General features: G+C 42.5%; 1 protein-coding gene across 1 annotated transcript in view; it reads right to left on the bottom strand.

Annotated features, from left to right (window-relative positions):
- Positions 1–5,200: 5,200 nt before the first annotated feature.
- The window catches only part of UMODL1 (uromodulin like 1), a 47,683-nt gene continuing 32,168 nt past the window's right edge, over positions 5,201–20,715 (bottom strand). Inside the window, exons 14-21 of the mRNA XM_074572869.1 lie at positions 20,420–20,557; positions 18,016–18,473; positions 17,194–17,336; positions 15,798–16,034; positions 14,764–14,923; positions 11,561–11,645; positions 8,650–8,857; positions 5,201–7,046 (exon numbers count right to left, since the gene is read on the bottom strand). Coding sequence (XP_074428970.1) covers positions 8,670–8,857; positions 11,561–11,645; positions 14,764–14,923; positions 15,798–16,034; positions 17,194–17,336; positions 18,016–18,473; positions 20,420–20,557 — 1,409 coding nt within the window. The 3' untranslated portion in view covers positions 5,201–7,046; positions 8,650–8,669. The remainder of the gene's footprint in view (positions 7,047–8,649; positions 8,858–11,560; positions 11,646–14,763; positions 14,924–15,797; positions 16,035–17,193; positions 17,337–18,015; positions 18,474–20,419; positions 20,558–20,715) is intronic.

The raw sequence follows: 20,715 nt of genomic DNA, 5'->3' as shown, positions 1-20,715 counted from the left end.
GGTGGGTTGATAAAACTATTATATTTTTTCATTCCTTACAGTTATTACTTCAACAAATCCAGTTTCTAGGCAGCAACACGCATTTACCCTAAGCATCCCAATACTTTTATAGCCTTCATTATAGATAGGGCTGCGCACCAGCTGATTTAAAGAGAATAATGTCAGCGGACATTTCAGGATCCATTGCAAGCACTACACCAATGATTTATTACTAGCACTTCCGCACAACATTTGAACTTCATTGTTTTGGTCCTTTACTGCTCCTTTCCTTGCCATTTCCAAATGCTCTGGCTTTTCTCAATTCCTGTTTTATACTTGTGTTTTGATTGTTTTTAGTGTACAAGTCTTTGTATCTGTGTTAAATCTCTAAAACTCTTCTTCCTGTGGATTTCAGAGGAAAAATCTCTGTTTTGGGAAAGAAGGGCAGAAGAGGCAGAGAGCACTTTCAGGGGAATTTGGTGCATGTGGAAAGGTGCTGCTTTGGCAATTCTCCTGTATTACGCCCTGGCAGACAGTGCCACATCCAGAGTTTGTTTAGCACAAGGTGGTAGTGGTCCACACAGCCAGAGGGAGGCGAGTTGAAGAAACAGGCAGAGATTCCCTGAAAACTCTAGGCTGAAGTACTGTCTGCAGTGGGCCTGCTAGGATCAGGGGAAATGAGAAGAGAAATCCGGAAAAAAAAAAAAAAAGAAAGAAGGATCTTGAAGAAAGGTCATACCTCTACAGACAGGATAGTACTCAGTTGTAGGTTTGCCACAAGCCCTGCAGGACAGAAGCCCAGGCAGAGCAGATGTAAAGGAGCAAATCAAAGAAGCCGTTAGGCGGCTCTGTGCTCCAGGCTTTCTACCACATTGTAGCCAACGTCGTTTTTTTACATCAATTGCAGTTAAACCTTCTCAGTTCCTTTAATTTGTTTCCTTCCGCAGCTTACAAGAAAACTTTCCAAACGGGCATTAAAAAGTCAGGTCATTTATATTTTAATGGAAAAGGAAATTTTCCAATTATCTCAGCTTTTTCCCAGGCCTCCTGGGACCAGAGTTTGGCAGCCTTATAATATGAGAGAAAGGAATAATGATGAGTGTTTTGCATCAGGTGTCAGCAGTGTCGTGCTCTCGGTGAACAATAGGGACATTAGGCATACATATCCCTGGTCTAAAGTGCTTCTTAGGAAACAATGTAAGAGGTCAAACCTAGATCTTAATATTTTGTTTCTACACATTTTTCATCCATTTTATCAAATAATTATCTAGAGCCAGTGCTTCATTAACAGAACAAAAGGTGAGCAACACCAGACTGGAAAGGGGACATGGTCAGTGCTGCTCCTCTAGATTTCTCCTTGGTCTCAGAACCACTTGTTTGGTGAAATTGCCTGATCGCTGATGTGGGGAACTGACCACTGCAGTCTAAAATGAGCCTTCCACAGGCATCAAACCTTGTCTGAGCAGCAGACGGGATGAAATGGTAGGGACAGAGGGATCCTCAGCAACCCATACATTTCCCCATTCACAGGAAACACCGGTGAAATGCCTCAAAGGAATTAGGGTGTGTTCCTCTAAAAAGGTGACACAGTCACCTTATGTCCCTCTAAAAAAATGACACAGTCACACTTACATGCTTCTCTACGAACGCACACAGCGTGGGTAACAAACAGGAGGAGCTGGAAGCCACTGTTGCAGATAGCAAGCTATGATCTAATCGCTATCACTGAAACATGGTGGAACTAATTGCATGACTGGAGCACTGCAATTGATAGCTATAAAATGTTCAGAAGGGACTGGCAAGGAAGAAGGGGTGAGGGGGTTGCCCTCTCTTAAAAAAATGAATTGACCACACAGAATTTCCTTTGAAAAACAGCGATGAACAGTTTGAGAGCTCATTGGTAAAAATTAGGGGCTAAGACAACAAAGGAAACCTTGTCGTTAGTGTTTACTACAGGCCACCCGATCAAGCGGAGTCTGTCGACAAAGTGTTCTTACTTCACACTTGCAGGCACTGATCCTGCTGGGAGACTTCAATCACCCTGACGTCTGCTGGAAAAGCAGCACAGCAAGCTGTAAGCAATCCAGGACACTCTTGGAGTACACCGAGGATAACTTCTTCATCCAGGTGGTAGACAGCCCAGCCAGAGGAGAAACGTTGCTAGGCCTGTTGCTCACCAACATGGATGATCTAAATAGAGATGTCAAGATTGGCAGCAGCCTGGGTTGCAGTGATCATGCCCTGGTGGAATTCACATTCTTAAGGCATATGAGCCAAGTGAAGAGTAGAGTCAGGTCACTGAATTTTAGGAGAGCAAACTTTCAGTTGTTTAAGGAATTAGTGGATGGGACTCCCTGGAAACTGCCCTCAGCAATAAAGGAGCTGAACAGAGCTGGCAGCTCTTCAAGGACATTTTTCTTAAATAAAAAGAGCTCTTGATCCCCATGTCTAAGAAAGCAGGAAAGACAGGCAGGAGACCAGCATGGCTGAGTAAGGACTTCCCGATCAAACTAAAGTATAAGAAGGAAATGCACAGGCAGTGGAACCAGGGATGTGTATCCTACAAAAAATATAGGGATGCTGCCTGGAGGTGTAGGGATGAGATCAGGAAAGCTAAGGCACAGTTGCAGCTGAATTTAGCAAGAAATCCAAAGAATTATAAGAAGGGCTTCTATAGGTATATTGGTAAGGAAATGAAGATTAAGGAAAAAGCACTCCGCTGAAAAATAAGGCAGAAGAACTACTGAGAAATGTCATGGAGGAGGTTGAGGTAGTCAACAATTTTTTGCCTCAATTTTCAATGCTAACATGTCTTTCTACATCTGTCAAGCTCATGAACCTTAAGGCAGGAACTGGGGGAGTGAGCTCCTCCCATCAAAAGTGAACATCAGGTTCAAGACCACCTGAGGAACCTGAATATACATAAGTCCATGGGACCCAACAAGATGCATCCCAGGGTCCTGAGGGAATTGGCTGAAAGAGTTGCCAAGCTCCATCATATTTGAAAAATCATGGCAGTCAGGCGAGTCCTCAGTGCCTGGAGAAAGAGAAACATCACACCCATTTTAAAAAGGGTAAAAAAGAGAACCTTAGGAACTACCAACCAGTCAGCCTCACCTCCATGCTCAGTTAGATCATGGAACAGATCCTACAGGAAGATATGTCAAAACACAGGGAAGGCAGAGAGGTGATTAGAGACAGCCTACATGGCTTCACTAAGGGCAAATCACACCTGACTAATCTGATGGCCTTTGACAGTGGAGTGGCTTCATCAGTGAACATGGGAAGAGCTACGGATGTCATCTACTTGGACTTATGTAAGGCCTTTGATACGGTCCCCTGCAATATGCTTGCTGCTAGATTGGAGAGATATGAGTTTGATGAATGAATAAGGAATTGGCTGGGTGGTCACATCCAACGAGTTACAGTCAATACCTCAATGTCTGAGTGGAAGCCAGTAACAAGTCATGTCCCTCACGGGTCAGTACTGGGACCAATACAATTTAATTTCTTCATCATTGACATAGACAGTGAAATGGAGGGCATCCTCAGCAATTTGCAGATGACACCAAGCTGAGTGGTGCAGTTGATTCATTAGAGGGAAGGGATGCCATCCAGAGGGACCTTGATAGGCTTGAGGAGTGAGCCCATGTGAACCTCGTGAAGTCCAAAAAGGCCAAGTTCAAGCTCCTACTGCTGGGTTGGGACAATCCCCAGTATCAACATAGACTGGGGTATGAATGGGTTGAAAGCAGCCCTGCACAGGACTTGGGGATACTGGTGGATGAAAAGTTGGATATGAGCCGACAATGTGTGCTTGCAGCCCAGAAAGCCAATTGTATCCTGGGCTGCTTCAAAAGCAGCATGGCCAGCAGGTTGAAGGAGGTGATTCTCCCCCTCTACTCTGCTCTGGTGAGACCCCACCTGGAGTACTGCGTCCAGATCTGGAGCCCTCAACACAGGAAAGACATGGACCTGTTGGAGTGGGTCCAGAAGGCCACAAAAATGATCAGTCGACTGGAACACCTCTCCTATGAAGAAAGGCTGAGAGATGGGGTTGTTCAGTCTGGAGAAGAGAAGGCTCTGGGGAACTTTATTGCTGCCTTTCAATATATAATGGGGGCTTATAAGAAAGACAGACACTTTTTACTAAGGCCTGTAGTGACAGGACAAGGCACAATGGTTTTAAATTGAAAGATTGATTTAGATCGAATATAAGGAAGGTGAGGGTGGTGAAGCACTGGAACAGGCTGGCCAGAGAAGCTGTGGATACCCCATCCCTGTAAATGTTTAAGGTCAGGTTGGATGGGGCTTTGAGCAACCTGGTCTAGTGAAAGATGTTCCTGTCCATGGCAGGGGGGTTGGATTAAATGATCTTTAAAGATTCCTGCCAACCCAAACCATTCTGTGATTCTATGATACCTCAACCAAACAATCTGTTCTGTGCCTTGGCATGAAAAGGGGACACAATGGGACACAGTGTTGAGAAAACAGTGATTGATAGCCACTGAAACATAGAACAGAAAAAAAAAGACAAATAAAAAAACATGGGTGGCAGCTGTGCAACACCTTTGCACAGGGATAAGAAAAGAAGCATTTGGAGCAAGTGCTGATACTCTTCCCTGCTTTTCACACTTGGGTCCAGTCAAGTCCACTAATGCCCTCAGGGTGAGCTTCATTGCGGGTAAGCTCTGAACATGCTGCTCTTGGAGCAGCTGTCAGAACTGTACAAATCAAACGTCCAGGGAGGCTGGTGTGACACTAGTTTCAGGCTGGATCACCATGTTGCTGTAATACTATTATTGGACTGGGAATGTTGAATACGATTGGTTGTCTTTGCTGCAAAGCATGCAACTGAAAACTTGTTTGCCTTTTGTAATGTTGAAGAAAGTGACCCTTAGTAAGTGTATGTACGTAGTTGTTGGTAATTGCAGTCCATCGGTGTTTGGATAAGGTCGTGTATTGTATTTTGAGTGATGTTTGAACATTATACTGATACTTGAACAGTTCTTCAGAAGCTGCCACAGCCACACAATGCAGGTACTAAGGTATACCTGTGACTAAATCATAAGAGGAAAATATAACAGTACAAAAGTCAACAATAAGTTTTGAGAGTGCTTTTATTAAGACACCAAAACTCCGCTAAACAGATTCAGATAGTCACAACAGCAGTTTCTGCTGAGCATGCAAGGTACCAAATACATGCTACTGCTTTGCATTTCATCCTGAAGACTAATGCTCCGCTTTTGTAAGTGGCTTAGCTCCACCGAAATGAACAGGCAAATCTCTAGTCCAGTCACTTTCAAGCAGTTCAGGATTGTAAGTACTAAAAACCAGAAAAATATTTATAGTAAAATAGCTTATCCTTTCACTGTGTGCAGAAGGTAAACACATTATATATTTGAGAGCAAACTGAGCAAAAGTTAAGAGACTCCTACATAATAATAAGCTAATGTCTGTGTTCATCAGACTCTAAAATTGCAAAGATAATTTGCAGTTTCAGTAGTGAACTGCAACCGAATGGACCTTTTTTTATATCAGGATCTGGTAACTGATGTTTCAGCAAGGAAAAGATTTTTACTCCTTATAGATTCACTTGAACCAAAAGCAGAATGTAAATGATTATTCTGAAATATATCAATGCATTTAAAAGGTGTATATATAACCTCTAAGATCAATCATTATGACCTTTTGCAAAATGTAGAAGTCCTTTACCCAGTAATCTTATTACCTATCAGAAATTGGACTAGGGGGTTAGAAAAGCAGCTTTGCAATTTTATTCTGTACCTAAATATCAGTACCCAAATGCTATGGCTACTAAGAGTATTTGCAAGTTCATTTAATGGCCAGTTTCCACTTGAGAGTTATTTGTAATGGTTCCATTGAGCTTATAGAGGAATTAGCTTGTTCACTGTAAATTACTAAATTACATGTAACCCAGACACAGGAGAGATTACCACTGTGTAGGGTGAGCGCACGCAGCAATCAGAACGAAGGGGTGGTGGGGACAAGTAACCGCACTGCTTTACTCTCCGTCTTCTAACACATTCACTGAAGTGGAGGTTTGGGGCAGCAGAGTGAGGAGTGCTCCGCAAAAGAGTCCTGCAGAAGATGCTTACCGTGTGGAAAAGATTTTTATTCCAGTTTATCCAGCTGACCAGACTGTTCTTGTATCCAATGGACCGTGTAAGCTAAACCTTTGCTGCTGCAACAGCTCAAATTTATAACTACTCTGTTGAAATTGGAGTGTTCTTACTTAGGTGGGCAGCACACTCTGGGGCTCAACTGCACAATCATTGTGGTCTAATTAAACAAAACACATAGGTACCAATTGACTTCTCTGAAAAACATGGGCTGCCAGCAGCAAAAATAGTTTCTTTTTTTTTCCCATGAGTCCTGGATTAAATAATTTACGATCGAATCTCAAAACTCATGCTGAAGAACACTCTGAGTAGATTAAGTTGCAGATTCGTGGTGCCTTTTCTTTATTTGGTGGCAAATCTAATACTTGTTCTCCAGCTTTTGTATACTTAAGGCGTTGCACAAATAGGTCTTCAACATTGTTATAGCTCAGAGTTTCAACCTCACCTTAAGTAAATAGTGAATTACAAACTAAAAAGCAGATCTCTCTAAGGGTTTGCTGGTTTACTTCCTGGAATATTTATAGAAACACACAGCTTCTCAAAAGTAATGTCACAGGTGATGCTAAGGTGGGCACATAGCAACGTGTCACAGTGGGAGAGACAAATCTTGGAACCTGAACAGAGAACCATGAAGAAATCTTTCTTTTTTCCCTTCTATTTTATCCATGAAAAAAATACCAAAATTCACTTCAACCTGGAGCTGCAGTGACAAATAGTTCTTAGGACACCAGGGAAGAACCAGATTGCTTAAAAAAAAAAAAAAAAAGAAAAAAAAAAAGAGGGATAGAGAAGCCTTTCAAATGTGACGTTAATTTGGAAGAGTCAATGTTGCAACCAGTCCTGACCACCACTGTGAAGAGTAATGAATGCCAAATGCTGAGTGAAGACAAGCTTCATTTCTCCACGTGATGAGACGTGATCCAACTAGAAAAAATAAAAACCAAACTAATCATGATTGAGAAAGGTAATCTGCTACCTTCCAAAGAAAGTAAATATATAGGAAAGAAGAGCTGAGTAATTCCAGCATCTAAAAAGAGTCATTACCTGAGACTCTAACATGCTGACTAGGTATAAGCATTATGAGCCTGACAATATCCTTTATGCTACAACCTCATTGCCCAACTCCAGAATTCCCATTACTATCAAGGGTTGCAATAACCCGTGACTACTCGTGAGAGCAGAATGATGAATGAAGACAAGCCATTCTTCTCTCTGTGGAGAGGCTCAGAGACTTCATACATAAGTTTTCATTTAATGGACCTAGATATGCCCTTTACAGTGTATTACGGCTCCCCAGTGGGACCTGTGTCACGATGGAACTGTACAGCTGCTGGAGCTGTACCAAGGACCCCCAGGTGCCTTCCCTTTGGGTTCCCAACAGGCAGCCTTGCCCAGCCTTTGGGAAGCAATCAGAGCATCACCCTCATCTCCAGTGATCTCCTAGGAGCTGCCCACAGATGACTACAGAGGGTGGTCTCTGTAACGTAAGACTAGGGAAGCTATAGGCAATAGTGACTATTCAAGAATTTACAAGCAGACAGCTGGTTTAGTCTTCCCTGTCCTTTCTCTGTGATATATGCTAAGCATTATTGTACTCAGTAAGGCAAACTAAATTATCTGCAAATACCATCATGATGAGTCTAGTAAATTTACTGTGGTCATGGCAGCTGCATTGTCATGAGGCCGCCATCAGGAAAGAGTTACTGACTAACTCTGGTAACAATGTCAAATAAGCCTGTTCCCAGAAACAGAATTTGATCAAATCTGCAGTAAACATCCTCGAGTTGTGAAGCAATGTTGAAGGTGTTCTTTTTCAGCAAGCCAGCTTTCTCACCTATCTCTCCTCCTCTCAAAGCAACAAACATACAAATGGTGGTGAAGCAGCTAGAACGCACTCATTTTACTGAAAAAGTGCTGAATCCTACGGCATTCTGGAAAAAGTGTTAACTTCCCAAGTTGCAGAGGCAGAACGTGTTGTAGTGGCTAACACTCCTCAGAGCTGTCTTTTCAGACTCTCTGCAGCCACTTGTAAGCATTACCAATATTTCAAGCTCTTTACGTCTAACATCCCACTATTTTCTTGAAAAATACCCCCTCCAAAAAAAAAAAATTTTTTTTGCAGAAAGGGATAACTGCTGAAGAAAATTAGCTTCTGAAGCAGATTTATAAAGGGAGTGGTAAAGTTTCTCTCTTTTATTGTACTAATCCATGATCCAAAACCAAAAGTGATATGCTTTTTGTGGAAACAGTTATTGGTGTTCTAAAGTGGTGGGTCATCTACTCTGACTGAGACTGAAGCCATGAAGAAAGATGAAGAGAAGGCTGTCTTCCTTCTCTGTAGTCTGCAGTGTTTGAAAACGCGAAAGAATATTAGAGATTTCATTCTTACTTCTACGACCTTCACCCACAGCAAACAGGACAGAGGTTTAAATACCCTTAAACAGAGGATGCTCATCTGCAAGTATTTAACCATTTCAGGAAGAGATAAACAGCTAAAAAAAGTAACTGATCATGATCCAGTACTTACATCTGGTAACCTGGAAGTCACTAATCATAGAACACTTGGTAGCTGAAGTTGTCAGACTTGATTCTAAAGTTGTACCTTCCCATCTTTCGCTGGTACTGGAAAATGAGAAGGCTCACAACTCCCACCACAAAACCAAACACAGCAAAGACAATGAGGATGATGTAACCAACTCCCATACCAGCCTCCTTCTCTCTCTTCAAATCAGATGCTAAAAGAAATGAGAGGTGAAAGAGAAAAGCATTTACTTTCCTAAATCTTTCCCTTGGATAAGGAGCCATCTTTGCCTACAAATTAGCCAGCACGCATGTTGAAGCACAGAGCTGTAATACAGAAGTGAATCAGCCTTTTGGGGAGGGTCATTCTCCTGCAAAGGTCTGTGAGCCACACTCCAAGTTCTCTGTTTACGTACAGGTGTAGAGTCCCCCCAGACATGACTGTGATGTGTCTTTGGAATTTGACTCTACAATTTTCTGTTGAAATAAGAATTAAAGGACCAGCACTGGTGAACCTTACTTTCAGAATGACCCTAGAGGTGAAGCATTCTCCCATCTCAATCCTGCCCCCATTACTCTATGATTATTGAAAACCACTTGATTTGCTTTTATCTCATATGCAACACCTCTTTAAACACAAAGTATTTAGGGAAGGATTCTCTGTGTGTGCTGGGTCTCTAAGCTCCCATTCTAGTCAGCAGAGATCTGGCTTGGGCAGTCGTGGAGATAGGTAAGCAAGTCACACTGAAGTGGTCACCATGGGCTCAATTCTGTAGCCTGAGCATACGCATCTAGTGCCACCTGAGAAGCCCAAGGGTCTGGCAGACATGGCATGGGACCGGCAGGAGACCTGTAGTCTTTTGGAATATTACCCAGACACCGGGGGGAAGGAGAGAATGGGGCTCCATGGGTCATGAGCAATAAATGCCTATGTGTGGGCAGGAGTAAAGTCCCTTGTTGTCAGCTGTCTAGCTAAGCTCCACCGATCATTGCCAGAATGTGTTCGCCTGGTTCACATGTAGACAATTCCACGCGTCTGTCCAAATCTGCAAGCAGAATCCCCTGTCCCTTTAGTGTTATGCCTCTATTCATGTTTGTGCGTGTACTCTTGCACACTTCTAGTTCCTTCTTGTAAATGCTTGATGCACCTACAAAAACATCTAGTTGTTTGCATACATTTTTCAAGGAAGCAATTATTTAGCCAAGCACTTGTGCAGTAGCTGAGGTGCACAGAAGACAAGTACTTATGTATGCCTGACCATAATTACAGACAAGAACTTTGGCCAAAGGGCATTGTTGGCAGCCACAGAGGTATGCAACCGCGGTGTCCAAGCTACATAACCTCCAGGGCATCATTTCAAGGCAGGCCAAAGCACTCTTGCACAATATATTGAGGTTTATTTCTGAATTTCACTGTGAAACAAGGGAATAAAATGAAAATGCACAGTGGAAATGGCAGCCTGTGGCCAGACAGAGACAGAACAGGCCTTCCTGAGGACAGGTATCAGTCGTCTTTGCTATAGCATGTGGCCAAGCGATATAGGCAGAGCGTTAAAGCTTTTTTCATGTTTCACTGCAGCAGCTTACCTGACATCATAATTCATGTTGTCTCCTTCAACACAGAGGTGTGTATCACTGTCTAGGTCTAGCCTCACACTTAAAACACAATATGAGCATCCACTTGGAAATAGGAGACAACATCTTGTAGTGCCACCTTTGCCTAGGAATCGATGTAGCACAACCCAAATAAAGCTCCCTTCTCCAGAGTTCCTTTTATGTAATGAGTATTTTTCAATATTACAAATGCATTGGGGTCTCCAGTGAAAATGGAAGGGATATCTACTTAATGTAAGTGCTGTACAAAGAAAGCTGTATTAATTGCTAAGTTTTAAAAAAGAACTAGTTCAGAAATGAACACCGAAGGCCTATTCTAACAGATTAATAATTGCATAAAATAGAAGAAAAATACAATATGCTAAGTCACAGCCTGTTTCAAGTTCTGAAGGAACATTGTGACCATCACGGCAGAGGAGAAAAAATACCCTGAATCCATTAACAGTCCAGCATTAACTTCTCTCCACAGCCAGAAGAGCATTAACTGACTGGCAAAGCAGGCAACCAGTAGGAGGAAAGGGGGTGACTTCCATCTATTGACAGTAGCCATGTGTTAAAACTCTGATGTTGTTGTATACAAACACTCTCAATGAGTATTTTACAGTAATAAGATATGAGGAGGCTGGAGGAGGCCAAGTGACTGAAAATGTTAGGGGCCACAGTTGCCCTTGAAATCATCACTCGGGGTAAAAGCAGAAGAGGCAGATGAATAACAACTTAAGCCTTGCTTGTACACAGGGCTGGTGTTCGCTCTCTTGTAACCTGACTGTACCACTCCACCAGATTAACCAAGGTGCTGAGCATCAGCTAGGCTCTGTCGCCTTCCCCCATGGCAGTAACAAAGTCAACGGCAGGGTGTCTAAGGAAACACGACAACGCAATCTCTTATCTCCTCTTATTTTGGACTTCAGAGCTCAATATAATTGCAGTCTAACAACAGTAAACACACGAAAAACTGAATGCAAACTAAAAGAGCCAAGCTGCTTTCACACTTTACAATTGTAATAACTGTTTGATTTTGTGGCTGTTGAACTTGCTACCCTGTGCAAATAGCTACACAAAGCACGTTATCTTCTCCCTTTCTACATTCCCTTGACAATCTGACAGTCACTTCACCAAGGAGGCCACATGCTTTCCCACGCTGCCACATGGCTTCGGTAAGAACGCCTGCTCCTCAGAAAAATATGCAGAGGGGCATGAAAACCTTGTATCACAGGTCTTCAGGTTCCTTTACTGGTGAAAAGGAATCTAAAAATGGTGGTTACTCTGTGTCCTCTTTTTGTAAGCCTCTATTCATAACTCACCAGCCGATTTACACAGGGGTCCCCAGGATGTTCTGTGCATAGCGATGGTTTCACCAGTCTTCAGGGATCGAACCGCATGGCATCTCTGCAACGATCAATTCAAACTCCAACAAGTAATATGGCTTACTAATTAAAAATACAAAGCCTTCTGATGAGTATGTGAAAGCCCAGTGCTATTCTCACTCATAAGGGGTTTTGTTTCTTAATGTTATGATTTGTTAAACTGAAATCAGCAGGAAGCTCAAAAGAAATTGCATTAGGGAAACATCCATATAAAATCTGTAATTAGTCACACTGGAAAACGCTGCTGAGAACAGACATTTCACGCAGACAATCTCTTTCCTTTCATTAACTTTCTGTTTGTTTTAGAGAAACCCTTACAGGAGAATAAACTTCTCATTATTTCTGCATGCCAGGGTTTTGCAAACATCTTTGTTTGGATGTTTCTGCTGCCCACGGCAGGCACAGCAAATACTACAACCAGCACCAGCAAAAGCAGTGGCAAATTTCAGCCCCTGCCAAGCTGTGTGTCATTTTGAAGCAACGCACAATGCTTCAGTGACATGTGAACTACTAGCCTGGGAACTACTAGTTTGAAAGCCCTGCCTTGTGAAATGTTGGGGATTAGCTGCTTTAGCTCTGCGTGAGCAGCACTTGCAGAATACACAAGCACACGCTCATCTTCTGCACACTCCCTCGTGGCACGGTTCAGTTTGTTTGCTACCTTGTTGTTTTAAGTTGCAACCTAAAGGTCTCTGACCGGAACCGTAGCCTTTTGAAGTTATTCAAAAGATACTGTGGTTCTCCTGGAATTGCACATAAAAACAAAGAAACTGCAGTACCATACAATAACCAGCAAAGGAAAGCAGGGAAGGGCAAGGGTGTCTTACCAGCTTGTCTATGCAAGAATGTCTCACCAGTGTTACCAGCCTGGTTACACTGAAAAACCTCTACAATCCATTGTCAACAACGGTGTCTTTAGCTGGGTCAGCCCCCAGAAAAACACCCATGTAGCTGCGACTTTGGCCTACCCTTGAATAGTTTTCCCAGCTAGGTGGAGCCATGAGGGAATACGGTTACATAGCTGCTCCCTGATGTCAATGGTTTTTTGGTTCCACGTAGCCATGGAGCCACCACATCCCACCAAGCATATGCGTGGTGGTGACACATTGCTCCTCTTCCCATTCGAAGTCATGCTTCTTACCCATTTCTCACTACGTTGCTCCCAGCCTGTCTATTTTTTTCTACTTTAAACTTTAGAGCACCTTACTGTCTTGTGACAAGAAAACAATGAATAAAAAGACTGGGCAGGAAGAAATAATAGAAGATGTAAGTCTCAATCTGGTGAGCAAAGAGTTGAAGTAAATCTGCCCTGAACCAAGTCAGTATTGTCCAGAGTAGAAGACAGATCAGAGGATCGGAACCCAGACACTGGGCACTTGCCCAGACATCTCACATTATTTCCAAGTATAGTCTGTTCTTGCTCCAATTTTCCTTGGTCTTTGCACCTCCTGCGGCTCCCCCTCCCTTCTTTGTAAAAGCCATTGCCATCCTTTGTACATGCGTCTAGTACTTGTCTTCTCTGCAAAACATTTTAACTGCTATCTAAGATACTGAATTCACTAACTTTTCATAGGGGGGAAATTTTGCGTAGAATAATAATATGTCTTACATATATGTGAATAATATAGAAATGAATAATACAGAATACATGAAAGCAGAGGGCCTCACTGATTAACCCTGCTGTGCCTTGTTTACTGCAGATGTCAATCCCAAACAAACCTCATCTTGGGCTAGCAGAATTACGCCGTCGCTGACCCCTGTAAGTCAGATCAAAGCCAGTCCTTTAGTTAACCGTGTCCCTGCACTCTAATCCACACAGCTAAAGCCTATTCTAACTGCAAACCCAGCGGCTCCTAGCAAAGCAACTGTTTGATTCCTTACAGCAGCCACACCAGCCCACACAGTCCCTGTCCTGCCCATCCTTCTTATTCCCCTGCCTTGCACCCACCACCATGTCCCTCCTCAGCTGAGCAGGGCACACAGCGAACCCGGGGAGGGCACCACCTCCTCCAAAGAAAGCCACAGGCTGGGGGTTGCTGAAGCACTGATTTTTAACATGCATATTCAGCTGTGAAAACTGGAGCCATCTTTCCATCTGTCAGTCATGTTTCCTGTCTCTACTTTTTTTTTTTTTTTTTTTTTTTTTATCTGGAGGAAGCTTTATACTTTGAGAAAGGAAACAAATATCTTCTGCTAGCCATTTTTAATCTTTTAGGAAGAGATCGTTTGCTTTATAATGGGCTCAAGCTGAGTTATTTAGAGCTAGAGGAAAGTGTTAAACAATGGAGCAACACCAAACTGTTAATGAAAACATCCTTGATAAAAAAAGAGCCAGGAAGATTGGCAGAGGGAGAGGAGAATTCCTGTGTGTCTGATATAAATTAAAAAAAAAAAAAATCCATCAGCAAAACCTATTTTTTGTTATTTCTATACTGGCAACACATTTTTAGATGAAGCAGTGTGTATCACTTACTTAGAAGTAAAAAGAAACAATGCAATGCTTTGGAACACAGACAGTTAGAAACTGAAGTTGCTATCAGAACATTGTTTGGTTTATTGCTTTAAAAAGCAATAGGGTTTTTAAAAGCCATAATAAACTCTAATACAGTCACAGCCCTAGAAAATTCACGCCATCGAGCTTCCTTTCCTAGCACCTAAACTCTGACCTGGAGAGGCAAATAAATCTCAAGGTGGAGGAAGAAAGGACAAAAAAACATCCCAAAACAGTTTACTCAGACTTCCCTGCTGACACTGCCAATATAGGTGCTCACTTTTCTGTGGCATGTCCATCTGACCCGACAAGTTTCTGCACAGCCTATCTCATTGTCGCTTCTATTCATTTCCTTCTAGCCACCGTCATGCAGAGGTGAAAGGTTCAGTTCTCAGGTTCCCCAGCTTTTATTTCCTCATTTCTGTGCAAGCTCAATGCTTTTAATGACAAGGATGAGGAACAGGAAGAAAGGTGGACACTTCCGTACGGTTGTAGTTCTTTCCCTACTCCTCTTTGCTCTTAGCAGAGAATGAAGGAAAACTTCAAGAGCTATTTTAAACCCTGTTTGGAAACATTACTCCTTCAATTCCATAGCAGGATTGCATATGGCATGTCAGAGAATAATAGCGTATCGGAGCAAAACACTTACTGTCCTGCAGGTGCTTCCTGGTGTCTCCATACAAATACGTATTTTGCAGTGTAGGTAAACGACAGAATTGTTGACAAAGGAAAAAATTTTCATCTTAAACTGCGCTTTGCTTGAATTCCCATTCTCTAGCAGTGTTGTGTATGTATTCGGGATGGGACAGCTGAAAAGGAAAAAAAAAACCATACATAGCAGCTAGGGCTATAGAAGGCATATTGTGGTTATAGCACAGAACTCGGGTTGTAAGGCTCCCTTAGAAAGCCAGACCAACCCTCCATGAAGCAACTCTCCAGCAGTGCAGGGATGATAAGGGGCTATTTGCTGCTTTATTCTCACAGTATCCAAACAGAATAGGAGATTCAAGAAGTGGTTGGAGAGTTGGAAAAGGAGGGGAAGAGTGACAGAAAGTAGGGTTCAAACTTGGCTTCACCAAACACAAAGTGAAAGAACGTCATATTAAAAGGAATAGCTTTTGTTACTGAGCAAAAGGACTATCCTGTATTTTACGGTCGTGAGTCAGCCCAGGGAATACAACATCGGGGTGAGATCAAGGATCCAGACAAGAACAAATCTCTTTTACCAGAGGCTGCATTAATATTCTTTGTGAGTCACAACACATAGGAATCAACTAATCTACATCCTCATTGATGAAAGTCACATAAGCTCTTGGTAATATCTGAACCACAGAGATAAAACACACACTTTTCAATGTTCTTTCATGACTTACTGCCAAAACCACCTATTTCCTCAGGTCAAAAGTATTATTCCTTTACAAAACTATGAGGAAGACAACTAAACTCAAACAACTACCTCATTACCCTCTGAAAACATTTTCTTTTCTTACCTACCTTCCTTGTTCAAAGAATGTGTGACCAGTCAGAATGGTAAGGGACAGTATATATGAATGATGAGAACACAAAAAAAGACATTTAAAATATATATTAAAATATATATTTCAAATATTATATATCACCAGTCAGCGCCACCGGAAGATCTAAATGTGCGGCACATGTTATTTGCAAGTGGCATTGCCATACCTGTTGCTGATAAAAGCAAATGAGAGGGGATCCACTGAATTATTAGTTGGAGTCGCCCAGCAGTCAGTGAGGACCACCTTGAGCTTGCTGTCTGCTCTCTGGATCCCCACTTCAATTAGGACATCATCACTGGCAGAGACACTGAAATTTTTTGGTATTGGGGAGTTTCCAATGAACAACTGCATTTCTGTTCTGAAGTGTCCAGATCCATGCAAATTCTCCAAGATTGTGTAAAGTCTGAAACAACAATTAACTTCCTATAAAGACCACAAATTTGACTGTGTTTCTATAAATCAGTGCCTGTTTCTCCACCTCTTGCACATTAAAGTCATGAAGAGTTAGTTATCTGCAGTCTAGAATATTAAGACACTGTTCAAGAGGCTGAAAATGTACCACGTTTTTAGTTGGGAAGGTAGGGAGCATGGAAACGCAAGTGGGAAAATACAAAGGGTGGAATGTCCTGGCAAAACAAATAGAGCCAAGAAGGATATTTGAGTGGAGCTGAAGGGGAACAAGACTATGAGCTGCCTTAAAGTTAAATGTAAGGAGAGTAAAGGCTTAGTGAAGAAGAGTAGAGCCTAAAAAATTAAGAAAGGACAAATCTGAACAGTAAGTGAAGGACATGAGAAAATTATGGAGCTCAGAGAGAAGGGGCCCAACAAAGACGTTGTAGGAGGATGGAAAGGAAAATACAATCTCTGGAAGGTCAGGAAACAGAAAGTGGATTTTTTGATGATAGCTTAAGCATGGTGCTAGGCAAGAGAGAGGAGCTGCACTTGTACAAAAGCAGAACAGTCACCATCAGAGAAAAGCTTGTGCTGCCACCCTTTCTTTGAGCGTGGTTTTGATTTTCTGTGAACAGTGGATGAGATCCCCTCCTACTTGAAGATGAGGCCTTTCATAAAAATGTATTTGCATTACATGTCTTCTCTATTTTCCAAGTTGATCGAATAAGGATTTGTGCGGGTTAAAAATTGCCATCCTCGTCACGCACATAGCAGTCTGCACGCCTACATCAGTTGAGAAGATACATCATTGTTATGTTCCAAAAGCAGGAAAATACTGCCATTGCGACACATGATTGCCCAGGCAGGCAAAGAGGAGTCAGGAATTCTGGCTCCCGAACCTGTACCCGTAGCTCCCAAAGGTTCATTTTCATCTGTGGCTTAGCCAGGCAATCACCAGTCTTGTTGGCTGTTGGATCTATTGAGACATCAGATGGAGTGGGAGAGAACCCCATAGCAGGGATCACCTGAGCACAGGACTCACAGGATGGCAGACTACTTGGCATAGCAAGTACTGTCACTGGATACAGCTAAGGTCCCTGGGGATTTTTCCAATGCAGCAGTGCTCAGCTGCACAACAGCATTTCAAAGCAGAGAGAGTCGTTACTTACCCTTCTGCAGTGTATCCAGAGGAAGTCAAGAGATCGTTTTGAAACACACAGTGAATGGGACTGGCAACTTTTAAGTGGTGGATTACTTCCTGAGCAGAAATGTCATTCCGAAGGATGGTTTTCACTACGGTATTGGTCATGTTCTGGAACACAGAAAGCAAGCACAACTTGTGAACACCATTGTATTATCTAGGGATATAACAGAGCTACAGGGTTACCAGCTTCAAGTGCTTAGGACTTCTCCGTTCTCCTGGCTGCGAGAATCAAACAGATTAAACCTCTATTATCTTATTTGCTGTACATTGAGACAATAAAAATCCACTGGCCTTCCTCCTCTTCCTCGGTCTGCTCCACAAGGGAATCTCTGTACTTGGGCATGACCTGAGCATAGTGTTTGGTTTGGGATCCAAAGTGGTAGTTATTGCTCTTTGTCCCCATTACTGGTAGCAACTGGGGTATTTGTCTAAATATGATGATGAAATTGCTTTTAAGAAAAGAGAAGCTTCTGACAACTGCAGAGGGAACATAGAGAGACATGGGAAGTGGCTCTCAGTTTGGAGAAGCCCTTGAGCTTTGCTGCCTGATCCCAAAGATTCCCCTTCTCTTTCTTGCTTGCCCTGCTCCCCAAACAGTGAGGTAACTTTCCACTCCCAGGAAAGGTTTTTCTTTCTCCAAAGAAACTTTGTTGTCCAACGTTTCAGCAACTAATAGATTGTACTCCTAGTATACTGGTCTGCCACTGCTCCCCTTCCTCACTCCACCCCCAAGACCAAAACAAAATGCTCCAGGACTTCTTCATATTCACCGGCTCAAGGGACTTACAGTCTCAACTTCGGTGCCGCAGTCCCTCCAGCCTGCCTGCAGCACCACGTGAGTGCTGTTGCTGATGCTCACGTTGCAGCGAGGCTCCCCCAGGTACAAGGAGGTTTCAGGGATAGACTCCTGCTGCAAAAATCTCTTCTGGACAGCAAGGATGATCTTCTCTATTTCACAGAACACTCTCACTGCATCTTTAATGGAAATCTCCTGGGCAGGTTTAACGAGCGGGACAGGAGACGCTTGATGAGAAACATCAGGAGTAGACACAGGATCCATGGGGAGAGGAGAGAGCACCACGCTGGAGAACGTGGTGTGCTCCAGAGCTTTGCGCTCAGCGGTAGAGAAGTCCAATGAAGCAGGGGAGGAAACATGAGTTGAAGTTTGCAAAGATGTCACAGGTAAAACTGTGTTGTGTACAGGTTTCTTATCCGTCAGTGTTTCCTCTTGGCTGAAAGAAAATGCTGAAGAAATACCAGAAATAAAGGTACTGTTGTAATTCACAGATTCAAATTTATTTTATAAGGTAAGAGCAAGCCCTTAGGAGGAAAATCCCAGTTACTGGCAGGAAACTAGCTGCTTTTGTTTTTTTAACCTGCTCTACTTACTGCCAAAGCTGTGGCTTTTTTTAAGAAAGAGTGCAAGAGATACACAAAGTGCCTGTAAGTGCTTTACTTCCTGAGAGCTGCAATAATTAATGTGGTCAAGTAAAACATGTATTTTCATCTTTGGAAGCCCAGTGCTTGCAAGAGATCCCCAGCTGTAAGCTGCTCGGCAAGTGTTCATATCTTTTTGCCTAATACAGTAGGAGACTGCATACTTCTGGCTGTGGGGTAAAAACAGGAGCAGAGCTTGTTAAAAAACCTGGCCCCATTTGTGACCTGTTGGTACGCAAAAGATATGACCCTGAGCACTTTGGAAAGGCCGTTCTGGGGGAAGTGCAGGACAAATCTCAGGTAGCAGGCCCACATTGCACATATGTGTCCTGAGAGACACAGTGGGGAGTTGAACAAATGTGTTAGTAGCTTTTTTTAATGGTTTCAAGAGAAAGCAAGCAGGGGAAAAGGGGGAGCACAGGTTGAGGTCAATGTGTACACCAAACACCCAGCATCCAGCAGAGGCTCTGAGGTTACCCCACAGCTCTTTGCTGGTAGAAACAACCTAAGTATTCATCCACCACTGATTTAAAGAGCACCAAGCTAATAAACTCTGTTTGCAGTAAAACACAAACTGTGTCTCATTGCACAAAAATTCTCCTAAGTAATTTTAATGGGTTGTATATACAAACTGCATCTATTTCCCAAGCAACACAAAATCTGTACATATATTTATATCCTTCTGGAACTCCCCATCTTTCAGAAATGCCTCAAATTAAAAAGTTGCTGATTTTCACGTAAGAGGAAGAAAAAGAAAAGTCTGAGCTCTTTCATAACTGAATCTCCTAAAAGCTCATTATCATAACGCTAAATATCTTGGTTAAACAAAACTGAGCAAAGGCTGGTATCAGTTGACAAATCCTTGTGACTTCAGCCAAAGAGTAGCTTATCACTGTGGTTACAAAAACAAATATAAATTACTGAAGAAGCCTAAAAGAATTTAGGAGCTTAAAGACCCATCATATGTCAGCTAACAAATGATTTAAGGGAAGAGAGAAACTAGATGAATTGACTCATACAAAAATGTAGTTTGTAATACCAACATTTCAAACCTTCTGCCATACAGCAGTCAAACCATGTACCTAGGGCTTTCTGTTACCTTCCCTATTATCACTGCTGTCCCCTCTGCTACTGCTAATGAAAATAACTAATAATCTTGACAATCCTATTTAATTTTAATGGAAAATATGAGAAAACAGAACTGTTAAAAGAACCTTACAAAGACAGCATTAAATATTAATATAGTAAACTCTCATAACAGAGTATTACAGTCAGAAATATTTAAAGTCCGCTGCAAGACTTTTCCCATTAGGATCCAGCTGAAAACAATGAATCAAATTCATCCCTGGCAAAATTTCAAGACCTGTGGTGTGTGTGACCATGATCCAGTAAAGATCAGATCATAGAATCATAGAATCATTTAGGTTGGAAAAGACCCTTGGGATCATCGAGTCCAACCATCAACTCCACTCTACAAAGCTCTCCCCTACACCATATCCCCTAACACCTAAACGAGTCTTAAACACACCCAGGGATGGTGACACCACCACCTCCCTGGGCAGCCTATTCCAGTGTCTGACCGCTCTTTCTGTGAAGAATTTTTTCCTAATGTCCAGCCTAAACCTTCCCTGCTGCAGCTTGAAGCCATTCCCTCTTGTTCTATTGCTAATTACCTGTGAGAAGAGACCAGCACCAACCTCTCTACAATGTCCTAAGCATTCAGTTAGCCATTCAATAATAGAATTGTTTTTTGCCTTTACAGCTTCTTCCGGGCCTTTCTGGATGCACATCAGCAAATCCTTCATTGCAGCTGCACTGGTAAAACCCAAGTGTGTTGTGGCACGATGCATCCGGGGAGCAGTCGTCTTCTTTGCTTTTGCATTCATCATAATCTGTTGGGTATATTTAAGCAAAAGACAAAGGTGGAGAGCTTATAAATGAAAATCTGATGCTTCTGAAACTGGAGCATGGTCGTATCACCATGATATCATGGTGGGATTACACCTCTTAGGTGTGATACTCAACTGGACCTGTCAGGCAGCTGCTGGGT

The sequence above is a fragment of the Larus michahellis genome, chromosome 1, assembly GCF_964199755.1.
Source record: "Larus michahellis chromosome 1, bLarMic1.1, whole genome shotgun sequence".
In the NCBI taxonomy this organism is placed as follows: Eukaryota; Metazoa; Chordata; class Aves; order Charadriiformes; family Laridae; genus Larus; species Larus michahellis.
The sequence above is the reverse complement of the archived record's forward strand: the minus strand, read 5'-3'. Positions and strand labels throughout refer to the sequence as shown.